Below are 13,044 nucleotides of genomic sequence, written 5' to 3'. Positions count from 1 at the left end.
TTTTATGTTAACTGCTATTCTTCCCCAATCAGAAAAAACCTGGCACATAGGAAGACGGATCTCTCTGGTGTTGTTGATTTCCATTCCGTTCTCAAATCATTCAGACAAGATGGCGCAACTCCTGCTGGGATCTTCAAGTACGAGTGCAAGGGTTTCAGACTACCAGTTTTCTGTTTCGAAAAACGCCCAGGTATGAATTAAGTTTTCGTCTCTTATTAGAGCGATATATTTTCCTTTTTATCATTCACATATTATTTTGGGCCTGTTAGATCTGTATTTGATAAATGCCATTTAAATAGATTTATATTCTGATGCAGAACTGTTTGAATGCCCAATTTTTATATCCAAACAAATCTAAACTGTCTGGTTTTAATTTGGTAGATTTGTCGGATTAAAAAATATTTAGTAAATCCCATTGAATAAATTTTTTTAAATCCCAGTTTTACCAGTATTTGAATTAAAATTTATATCCTGCAGGATTTTAGATCTAATTTAGTGGTTGTTTGGTGACAAGTAGTATTTATTGCGATTTTAGATTCTGACAATTGTCTCACATTATAGATGTTAAATACGGTTAAGTGCTAGTAAATTATTAGATATATATTTTCCGAATTTAAGATTTAAAGGAAGAAGAAGAAGAAGAAGAAGAAGAAGAAGAAGAAGAAGAAGAAGAAGAAGAAGAAGAAGAAGAAGAAGAAGAAGAAGAAGAAGAAGAAGAAGAAGAAGATACACAATGAGGATAATAGTAAATCTATTTGATCTTCTCTAGGATTTACTAAGGGTTTGTTTGGCGCAGCTGCAACTTCTCAACTTTTCAACTGCAGCTGCACTGCCCCAAAAAGCTGCTGCGGGGAAGCTATTGTCTGTTTGTTGCAGTTGTTTTGTAAAAACAACTGTGAGACATCTGTTTCTGGAAAAATGATCAGTTTGTTCCTGTTTAGTAATTTTTTTTTGTAACAGAAATGTGACACCAATATATTTGATATTTCACAAGCAAAAATTCATTTCAAAACACAACAAAAGTTTTGATATACTACTCACTTAACAGTGAGTATCAAAAATGCTAGGAAAAAGAAACATAAAAAAAACTCCCATGTGATTTTCAGTTTTGTGAAGTAATGCTAACAAAATTTTGACAAGATTTGGGGAAAGTAAAATTGGACTAGAGGAAACCTAATCACCTGCGGGAATCAAATAAACATCCTATGGCAAATTTCACAAACCATAAGTTGGAATCAAATTATTTTTTCTGAACATAAACATCACCCTAAACACTTAACCTAAAGCTTCATACTCTGGATGATTTAAAACATAAATCCAAAGTAACCACACATGATTCAAGGAGGAGATGAAGGTTTAGGTTTACTCGATGGAGGCCCTCTTACAAGCTGTGATCCTGTCATTACCTACTAGTAAAGCTTCGTTCTGCTAATTGAATCGTTGAACAACAAGAATTCACTGAAACCTACCTCACAAATCCCTTAATTCAATAAAATCCATTGAACTCACGCGGTCATTACCAATGCATACATGAAAAACACAGAAAACTCATTTGCACCTACTAACCACATCTACAACTCAACCATTAACTTCTATTAGCACCCACACTGCAAATATAAAAATCAAGAAAACGCATTTGCATTTTTTAGTTTAAAGCAATCAACGTAGCCCTTAAATGCAATATATACCAATTCCAACCAACTTAATATAAGGGCCGGTGAAGAGTATGCCCATCTCAAACATATATTCGTTCTACTTAGCATCATGCTCAAGTCAAAAAAATATGCAGAACAGAGAGGCATATAATCCAAATATACCAACCCCATGATGCTCACGGCTTAAAGAATATTTATATGCCCATCTCAAACATATATTATTATTATACATTACATCTCTCATGAACCATGCAAACATGCATTAATCATTGGAAGATTTACATACATACCACTCAATTCATATATACCATGTTTAGTGTCTGCATTGAAAAGTTAGAAAAAAATATTATGTTAAAAGGTCCATGCCTGGATTGGAAGGAGAAGTCTAATGAGCATTTAGCAGATTCAACTAAAAGAGGAAGTAGATGAGGATTAGCATAAGCAAAACCCATAACACCACAACAAAGATAGAGTTTCATTATAGACAAATAGGCAGCTAACTACAACTACTCAAAGAGCTGCAATTTTCCCATATGCCGAAAAAATACAGCTAACATAATCTCCATAACACAACAGGAAGCATGAAGTTTCAGTACAGATTAATAGAGAGCTCAACATAACTAATCAGAGAAAGCTGCGCTCCTTCTATCCCACAGCTAAACTTTAATGTACAGGTATTTTATAAACGAGATTATAAAAAAAGTAACATTCCATAAGAAAAAAATTAGAAGGCAAGGGCAAAAATGAGGTCTCAAATGTAACTCGAATCCAAAAAAAAAGAAGAAGAATGAAACTTTCCAATGGTGATGGCAGCAAAGGTTGCCAAAAAAATCTATGGGCCATCTTTGGGAGCAATAAGTTTGAGCTTTCTATGGTATATTTCACTCGAAGTCTCCCCTGTTGACTTTAATAGCATTGTAGATTTAAACAGTTCAACACATACTTAGTTTTTGGCATAAGTTTGAGTCCTAATTGGTGACTCAATAGCAATGGCTCAGTGGAGAAGAATCAATTACCACATTGGAGCCTACATAGCCCTTTCAAATTGTTTGTTATTGCCAATGAGTCCAGAAACAAGAAGCAAAAGAAGTTTAATACAAGAAAAAAAGGGTAAGGGTTGGGGGGGTGGTGTACGCACCACACATTTCTTATGGATTTACCTAACACATCTTCACATGCATAAGATTGAAATCCTTAACATCACATTAAAATTGTCACCATTATTAATTTTTTTTAAATTGAAATACACCTTCTCATTCATAGGAATATGACACCATTGTTATAATTGTAAACATCAAAGTTTAAGTGATAGATATGTAAATACACAAGAATTGAGTACTATCTATGTAAATTTACCAAAAAAACAATTACACAGCAAAGCACAGTGCTTGCAGTTTGAACAAAATAAACCTTCGCTTTTATTTTGCAGTCACATTATTATAGCGAGAAAATTGGAGCAAAAAACAGTGATAATCTTATTCCAAATCAAAATACCCTTGTATTCAACCAAGAAGGTCACCCTATTTCCTTCAGAAAGTTGAGCGAAGGAGTCAAGCAGTGAGGTTCGACGTCGCAGTGGAGCGAAGGTGTCAAGCAAGAGGAAGGGAATGTCAGAGCGCTACCCCAAATTGTGCGGAAGGGGATCACGAGGAGAGGCTTACCTTACGAAGGATGGCTGGCTGGAGTCGAGCGCACACGCGACAGTGGGGACAAGCGGGCCGTGTGAGGTTCATTGTCGATGCGAAGCAAATGTTTCATTACGACAGGGCAGAGGTATTATCGATGAATGCTCCCATGAACGCGAGACACGGGGTGCGATCCGGGTCTCGCGTTCCGTCTGATTTGCGTCTCGCCATAAGTGGGACGCCGCACGGTTTCATTACGACAGGGCAGAGGTATTATCGATGAACGCTCCCATGAACGCGAGACACGGGGTGCGATCCGCGTCTCGCGTTCCGTCTGATTCGCGTCTCGCCATAAGTGGGACGCCGCACGAAACAACAAAAAGTCGCAGTGCCTGACCGCGATACTCTCATGCCGCGGCGCGAAAAACACCCTAAATTTCAAATTTACCTTAAAACAAGATTTTAAAATGAGTACGAGTTATGTGACATTAAAAAAAAGTGTTTGGTCAAATTTTGCATGCATGTTCGTTTTGTTATAATTAAGATTCAATAAATCTCGAGAGGTTTAACATTTGAAAATGGCCTGACATGATAACTATTAAAACTTATTTAAAGCTAATAAATTAATTGACTATCTTTCTAGGATTTAAATTCTTAAGAGGGGGAGATTGTTGAATATTTTAAATTCAGTGAATGGTTGTATTTAATAAATTTAGAAATTAATCTATAAAAAAATGAGTTTTAAAGTCTCAGAGACGTATTTGTGAAGATTGAAGCCAAATGTTGCTTAAATACTCTCAAAAATAGGATACTAAACATCCCTCAAATCTTGGTTGAATACATATGACCAAACAATCTCATAGGTTGTATTTCAAAATCCCTTCTAAAAACTTTGCCAAGTTTTAGTTTAAATTCTACCTAACTTTCACTATAAATTGGCAACCAAACCGCTCAGTAATGTCTGCTTTTGTTAGTTTTAAACTTATAAAATTAGTTCTTGCTCTTGTAAGTTCTCGTAATTATGGCTAGATGAATCATGATAGGCGGTCGTAATCGAGAAATGGGATAAACGAAACTTTACCTTGCATGGAGGGCTAGGAGAGCTTGATTTCTAGAAAAAGGATTTGTTGTCTATCTTGCCTCTTTCACATTTTTTTTGAGAACACTTGGAGAGTAATCATAAGTCAATCATTGGTCTTATCTAGTTTTTCAACATTCCTTTAGTATAAGAAACAATACTAAGGAACATAGTTTAAATTTCGGCGCATTTAGTCACTTTTATTTGCATTGGAATTTTTTTGCGAGCTTGGAAGGTTGGTCATTGTATTTTATGTTGAGGACGTTTACTTTTCATTTCATCTGAACTGGTGTTTGTACAATAAGCTTAATTGTAAAGTGCTTTTTAATGTCTATTTTGTTATGGCTGTCCATGTATTTGAATTTTGTGTTTCCCTCTTCTAGATTATGATAATGCTTGTTTTGGTTCCTGGAAGAGAATTTTCATTTACAACTTTAATTAGAAGTTTGTCAATGAATAATTTGTAATTGCAGGTTATCACCAAAAAGAAGGTATAATTTTCCTAGATGAAAATGTCTTCTAGATCCTCATTTAGCTGGATGTGTGGGTTTACAATCGTATAGAAGTTTTTTTTGTTCTTTGCCATGAAGCTAGTTCCATTTTCATAATAATTTTGATAACTCTTATTTATGGTATATATTTAATATGAGATGTCAACAGAAAACAACCACTTATAAACAAATTTATTGATGTGGAACTAATTTGTTTATGCTGTTCCCCGTTTACTATTATCATTCCAATGGATTTTGTGTTTGTTATTGTTTGATACTTGCAGCTATTTGCACTGTTGTTTATCTGTTGGATTGTAAATATGGATTACTATTTACTAATCTTTTGGGGCTACATCTTCTCTTTAAAAAAATATGGAACTTCTCTTATTGAAATTATGGGACTTGCTTCTCTCAATAAAGCTTATAGAATATTATTTTACATGTTTTTAGATAATTTATATGTATGTATATGAGATTTAAAATTGTGGTTGAAATTGATGCTTACATTTTTGGATCAAATTTAAATTTGAAGTGAGCCAATTCTGCGCCAATAATATTTACCTAATTAGGGATGAGTGGTCTAAAAATAAGTGTGCTCATGCATGCAATTAAACATCATTTTGTTGAATGAAAAAAATACTCTTCCATATTTAAATTTGCGTGTATAGTTTGGATGCTCTTCAAGTATGATATAAATGTGACTGAATAATTTTTGGGTAAGTCATCTCCTTATACCAGCATGAGGTGTGAATTACTTACTTTTTGTAACTTCAATCCTTGACCTAATTTCTTTGATGCATTATGTTATTGCCATTCTAGTGCTCATGCGTTTGCTTAAAGTTGGCACAATTCAAAATATATTTTTGTGACTAAATTATAGTTGTTTATTGATTTTAAATGGATTGAATCGTTTATTGATTTCTTTAGCTTAATTTGATTTTCACATTATCATTTTGGTCCTAATTCTAGTATCTATTATTTGTATTTAGAGAAAACAAGTTCTCGACTTATTACTATTTTTTGTTATGTTAAATTGCTAGACTAGATTTTCTTAATAAAGTTTACAAGAATTGACATGGTTTGATTCAGATATTATGCATATGTAGATATAGGATTTGAATGTAAGGCTGGACTTGATGCCTAAAATTTTGGATCGAATTTAAATTTTGAATTGAGCTGATCTATGTTAATCATATGTACAAATCTACAAATAAGTGAGTCGATCTTGTGTTGAGAAATGCAATTGAATATATTTTAGTCGAACAGAAAAAATGTTTGAACTTTTAAAATTTTAATATTATCCGTGCAAGTTGGGTATGTAATTTCTTCAAGTGCGGTATATATGTGACTATTGAATTCTAAGTGAAATCAACTCTTTTTATCAATGTAAGACTTGGATTTCTTACTTTTATAACTTCTTTTCTTGACCTACTTTCTTCCATATATTTGTTATTGGCTTGCGAATGCTCCTATTCTTTTCAAATATGACAACTCATTCTATTTATGGTGATCAAATTACAACTATTTATGCTCCCATTTATGACAATTTTCTTGACCTATTTTTGTTCAAGTATGACAACTCATGAAATCAACTCTTATCATTTGCGTTCTTATTCTAATATTTACCATTTGCATTTGAAGAAAACACGTTGTTGGCTTTTAAAATTAATCTTAGATTTCCTTGCGCGATTTACATACATCAAATCATGTTAGCTGCATTAGAAAACACCAACCTTTGAACAAGCACCGATTATCTTGGATCTAGTAAATGAAGATTTGATGAATAATTGTTGAAGAAGAAAATTATAGGGTTTATAAAATTGAAATCAAGTATAGAATTTAAGCTTGAAAAATGTCCAAATGATTGTCTAGTTCTTGGGTTGAAAGTTTTAAAATTGCTTTAACTTGTTTATGAAAATAAGATTTTCTTTTCATGAAAAAGATTATAAAAGTGATTAATAATAAAAACTATGATCCTAAAGAAATGTGAGTTAATTGAGTTGCATCATTATTAGTATTATTTTGAGTGACCACGTGAGAGACTGTCTATGCATTCTCTTAATTTTTTGTTTCAAAGTTTTAAGGTCCATGTTGTTTGTGAATTTGGAGCAAATGGGAGCTAATGCTGGGACCTGTTCATTAGTGGTGAAACTTAGGTCTATTTGGGGTTATTAATTGTTTTAGGGAAAGCAGCTTTTTTCTAAAGTTGTGGGTATTATAATAATAATAATTTTTTCTTGGAAGTCATAAAACTTTCTTATAACAACACTCCTGTAAGAAAAAGTTATTTCTCTTCGCAAATTTTTTTGAAAAATAGCAAGAAAGTAGTATCTAAATGATCGTTTGGTTGCTTTATGAAAAGCAAAGCAGTGAAAAAAATGCTTCAAACAAACTTATTGTATTTTTACTCAATGTTTGAGCTTGTGGCTGAGGATTAACTAGTTTTTCTTTTTCACTATATTTATCGACAATACAATGTTGACCTAAATGCTATACTATCACTTGCCTTTGTGAAATTCCCAATCATTTGAGAGATCTCTACATTAATCATCATTCAAATAGAAGCTTAAGTGTTTGTGTGGTGGGATGTCTCAACTTGGTTTGTCGCTTGCCTTAGCTTAATGATCACCTAAGAGATCTTTATATCAATCATTGTTCTTACTCGATTAAATGCTTAACTGATTTGGTTGGTGGGTGTCCATCCATCATTGGATTGCTCTTAACTTGTGAAAAGTCAAACAACTTTCTTACAACTGTGGCACTCTAGTAAGAAAGTTTTTGGCATCGTAAACTTTTTTTGAAAAATAACAAGAAAGCAGTAGCTGAATGATAGTGTTGTAGTGGTTTGGACTGAAAAGCTGTGAAAAAGCTGCCTCAAATGAACCCTTGTTTTCCTCCAAAGCTTGAGATTGTGGGTGAGGGTTAAGTGCTAGTTTTTCTTTTCAATATATTTTTCAACAATTAGATATTGAACTTAATGTAATACTGTTGCTTGCATTTGCGAATTCCCAATCACTTAAGAGATCTCTACATGGAATCTGGACTCCTACTCTATTAGAAGCTTAAGTGTTTTTGTTGGTGGGTGTCTATCCATTATGGAATTGATGTCAACTTGGGCCCATACTTCTCTTTCGTTAATAATAAAGTTGATGATTTGATGAGATCAAGTGTTGCATGCAGGTTGTGGCTTCTATGGGTCTTAACAACCTCTATAATGGTCAGGTTCATGACCACGGTACTCCTACTCAAGCTATGTATAGTTGTATGGGCTCTTGGTGCTCAACACTTGATCGTGTTGAAATTTTTTTTCTCATGTAAAGGTACTAATGGTGCATGCAGATGCCTCTCATTTGAGAGTGTGATTGTTGAGAATTGAGATAGAAAATAGCCCCACATTGAAATTAAAGGAAAGGCATACATGTTAAAGGATTAACTTAGTTTCAACCTAATAAGTGATTGTTGATATGCACACTGTGAGTCTGCTATTACATTTGAGGGGAGAACTCACTCCCCCTTAATTATCCATTATCGTGTTTTATTTCTTTATTTTTATCATGATGATTTAAATTTCCCACTAATTGAAGTCTTAGTAGTATATATATTAGTCATTCGTTTAATGAAAAATTAGAGTGTTTTATTCTCCAAAAATATACATGTAATTAGAGCTCAGAAAGAAATCCTAGCTCTCCTTATCATGATGATTTAAATTTCCCACTAATTGAAGTTTTAGTAGTATATATATTAGTCATTTGTTTAATGAAAAATTAGAGAGTTTTATTCTCCAAAAATATACATGTAATCAGAGCTCAGAAAGAAATCCTAGCTCTCCTTTTGTTAGAGCCTCTCCCTGCAGGTGTGAATCGTCTGCTTGTTTTCATCTTTGCAGGCAATCAACTCCTTCGTGTCGATCATCCACTCGTTCAGGCGCTTGCTTCCTTGCCCGTCCTCTCGTTTTCTTCAGTAGTTCATTTGCGGATCGTATCCTTTGCACTCTTGATCGATCCTTCCCTACTTGGTGCAACTCCTTAATCGACCCGTTGCCTTCCGCTAGAGCTCCCGCATAGAGAAGGTGTTGCTCTGTGCAGACGTGCCTTCCTACTTTCATCCAAGCTCCTTCGAGATTCAAGGTATTGCTGGGGCGATCTAGTACATCTACGACTTCCACACTTCTCTTTCTAGTGGAAATCTCAAATCCGTGAGGTTATTTAGTGCTACTTTCATCCAAGCTCCTTCGAGATTCAAGGTATGCTGGGGCGATCTAGTACATCTACGACTTCCACATTTCTCTTTCTAGTGGAAATCTCAAATCCGCGAGGTTATTTAGTATCAACAATAGACAATTTCTCTCTTGTGGAAATTCTGTCTTGGTGACACATTTTTTTCTCTAGCGAAAATTTTGTGTCCAATTTCTCTCTTGTGGAAATTCTGTCTTGGTGACAAACATTTTTTTCTCTAGCGAAAATTCTGTGTCTGTGACAATTGATTTCTCTCTATAGTAAAGCTCCTATCGACAACTCATCATGACGAAGAAATACAACATGAAAACTGTTCCTTCCTCTTCAAAAGTTATTTCTGAATCCGAATCTAGGATGTTGGCTTCTACAACATTTGAAATATCTTTCTGCTTCATCAATCATAAGCTGCATGACAATAATATTCTCTAGTGGTCTCAATCAGTCCTTATGTACACTTATGGTAAAGGAAAATATGATCATCTCAATGAGAAAAAAATTTCATCAGAAATTACTGATCCCAAACATCGGGCATGAAAGATTGAAGATTATATGCTCATGTCATGACTTGTTAACCACATGACCAAAAAAATTGGAGAAAACTACATTATGTACAAAACGACCAAAGAAATCTGAGATGCAACAAGGGAAATCGATTCAAGTATTGACAACACCTCTGAGTTATTTTACATTGAAATTATATAACATGACCTGTGACAGGGTGAGTTGAATGTTATTCAATACTTTAACACACTCCAAATACTGACTCTAACTAGATATGTATGAAACATACATATGAAGGTAGTGGAGACCTTGCTCATTACAAAACCATTGTGGAATATAAAAGAAATTTCAAGTTCCGTCTAGGACTCAATAATGAACTAGATAAATTCAGAGGAAGAATCATGGGATCCAAACAACTTCCCTCAATTTATGAAGCCTTTGCTGAAGTATGAAGGGAAGAGAGTTGGAAGAAATTCACATTTATAGGTAATTCCACTATATTAAATATTGATAACTCGGCTTTATACGCTCAAATCAACTCAGGACAAAAATCAAAGAGGAACAATCCGTGTGAACATTGTAAGAAGCTTGGTCATTTGAAGCAGAAGTGTCAGAAACTTTATGGAAAGCCTATAAGATTGGAAGCCCAATAAATTCAGAAGTGATGGGAAAAATCAGAGAAACAAAACATCAAAGGAAAACAAGTCTCATGAACATAGTTCATTCAAAATAGAACAACTTGAAACTCTCCAAAAACTTCAATGCAGAGTTCATGGTTCTTAGTGAGACCTGTGGGATGATTTAGTGGTGTAGTAGTTCATTTTTAGGTTGATTTGTTATAGTTGGGACAATAGTGGGTTCATCATAGTTATAAAGGAGGTGAGCTTGAGATTCCTGAATGGTGTCCCAAATCAAATATTCTTTCAAACTCTCGCCCTGAATGCTAGTTGGGATAATATGGTTGATTTTTAAAGAATGTGACATCTATGGGGTTTTAAAAATTTGGTGTTTCTTGAAAGTAGTATTTATAATCTGAAGAATAGCCACAAAAATACATTTGATTAACTTGGGATCAAGTTTGTTCTTATGTGGCTGATGTAGATGAACGAAGAAGATGTAACAAAAAATTTTTAGTGGTAGGTTAAATGTAAAGAACTGAATATGCGGTTAGGATTTTATGTGAATGTTGAGAGGTTTGTTAAAGATTAGCACACTCTGTTGGGCATTCTATTTCTGAGATAAGTGGATGTGAGCATTACGTACTTGGAAGTGTATGGGTACATTGTTGGTGAATAAAATTGAACGTTTCACTTCGAGAATTCGTCCATTCTTTTTAGGCATTCTATTTCTGAGATAAGTGGATGTGAGCATTGCGTACTTGGAAGTGTATGGGTACATTGTTAGTGAATAAAATTGAACGTTTCACTTCGAGAATTTGTCCATTCTTTTTTTCAGCCATACTGAGTGTTAACACAAAAACTTATATGAATGATGTCATTTTTGGATAGATAAGGGCCGAGAGTGAAATTGTTGTAGTTATTTGTATTATCAATATTAAGAATTTGATTTTTAATCTGAAATTGAGTGAGGGTCATGTTGGGGAAGTTTTTAAATATTTGGTCAATTTCAAAATTTTCTTTATGATAAATATCTGAGTGATTCTGGTGTGATCATCAATGAAGGTGATAAGCAGCCTTGCCCCATTTGTATTTTTTTTAGGGCCCCCCATATATCATTGTGAACCATAGAGAAGAGATGTGGTCCCCATATATTATTGTAAGCCATAGAGAAGAGCTGTGTTGGTTTGTATTTCTAGCTTGGGTATATTTGTCGAGTGTGTTTAGTAAGTTAGCAGGTTTCACACCGATAAGAACTAAACTTTTTATTGATAAAAAAATGAGGATATAATCTTTCAATATAATAGAAATTAGAATGCTCAATATGAAAATGCTATAATATAACTTGATTCTCATTAGAAATAGACTCAGATTCAAGGCTTAGACACAAAGTATTATGAATGATGGGATGATCCATTTGAAGTGGGAGTCCAATTTAGCAGATAAAATTCATGATACATGTCAGCACTGTCATTCACCTTCCCTGAGTCAATCACCTGAAATTCACAGATTAGAATATAATTTAGTAACACAATTCATGTCACGAGTATGTTGACTGATAGAAAGTAAATTACAATTAAGTTTAGGAACATAATAACAGATTAAAAACTAAATTTCTTTGTTAGTTTCACACTTTCTCATCCTTCCATAGATAAAGGGAGTCATCTGCGATTCTAATTACATCACGGTGTTTGCAAGCATGGAAGGATTGAAAAATAGTGATATCACCTGTCATGTGATCAGATGCTCCAGAGTCTACTATTCAAGGCTGATTCTTTCTGTTGAGATCAACAATAGCATATCAAAGATTATTGTGAGTCCTACAAGGCTGGTAGAAGGCTCATAATATTGGTCTAGAAGCCTACGAAGAACTTTGAGTTGTTCCTTACTGAATGAACTATGTTCATGAGGCTTATTTTTTATGATGTTGTGTTTGCTTGATTTCTTTTTCTAACTCCTACGAGGAATACTAGACCTCACGAAAATTAAGGTCAACACAAGCTTTCTATAAAAATTTCCGACACACCTTTGACTTTGTTGGGGTTTCAATTTGCAAGCTTTCTATAAAAATTTCCGACACTTTTCCTTCAAATGACTAAACTTCTTGCAATGTTCACACCATAGTCTGTTCTTCTTTGATTTGTAGTTCTGAGATGATTTATGAGTGTATAAAGTTGAGGTGTTAACATTTGATATAGTGGATGTACTTGCCATCATGAATTTCTTCCCGGTCTCTTTGCTTTCATACTTCAACAAAGGTTTCATGAATTGAGCGAAGAGATTTGGATCTTATGATTATTTTTCTAACTACATCTAGTTCTTTGTTGAATCCTAGAAGGAACTTGAAGGTTCTCTTCTGTTCCACAATGGTTTTATAAATAATAGAGCCTTGTGAGCTCCTCCTTGTGTATATTTAACACATATCTTGTTGGAGCAATATTTAGAGAGAGTGTTGAAGTATTGCGTGACATTAATCTCATCCTGCCACAAGTCCTCTAATTTAGTTTCAATGTCAAACAACTCAGTGATTGGGTCAACTCATCATGAATAAAAGTGAAAGAAGGAGCACAAGAATGTACAAAATATTCTTTAGAATAATTTTTGACCTTTGAAAAATTATCATGCTCTTACAAATATTTTATTCAAAACTTGTATAATGTGTAGGTTCCAAGTTCAATCCAAGATATCTGATCTATTCCTGCTTGGAAAAAGTCAATGGAAGAAATTTTAGCCCTTGAAAAGAATGGTACCTGGATCATAGTAACTCTGCCACTTGGGAAAGAAATTATAGTGTGCAAATGGGTATTCACTTCTAAATACAAAACAAATGAGAGCATAGAAA

General features: G+C 33.9%; 1 protein-coding gene across 1 annotated transcript in view; it reads left to right on the top strand.

Annotated features, from left to right (window-relative positions):
• Nucleotides 1-32: 32 nt before the first annotated feature.
• Nucleotides 33-13,044, top strand: part of LOC110031095 (alpha-ketoglutarate-dependent dioxygenase alkB) — a gene marked incomplete at its 5' end in the record, with an annotated part of 28,132 nt that continues 15,120 nt past the window's right edge. The window contains 1 exon segment of the mRNA XM_020734140.1: nucleotides 33-190. Within this exon segment, the coding sequence (XP_020589799.1) occupies nucleotides 33-190 (158 nt within the window).

This window comes from Phalaenopsis equestris, unplaced genomic scaffold (genome assembly GCF_001263595.1).
Source record: "Phalaenopsis equestris unplaced genomic scaffold, ASM126359v1 Scaffold000766, whole genome shotgun sequence".
NCBI lineage: Eukaryota > Viridiplantae > Streptophyta > Magnoliopsida > Asparagales > Orchidaceae > Phalaenopsis > Phalaenopsis equestris.
Note: the sequence above shows the minus strand (reverse complement) of the source record. Positions and strands in the feature narration are given on the sequence as shown.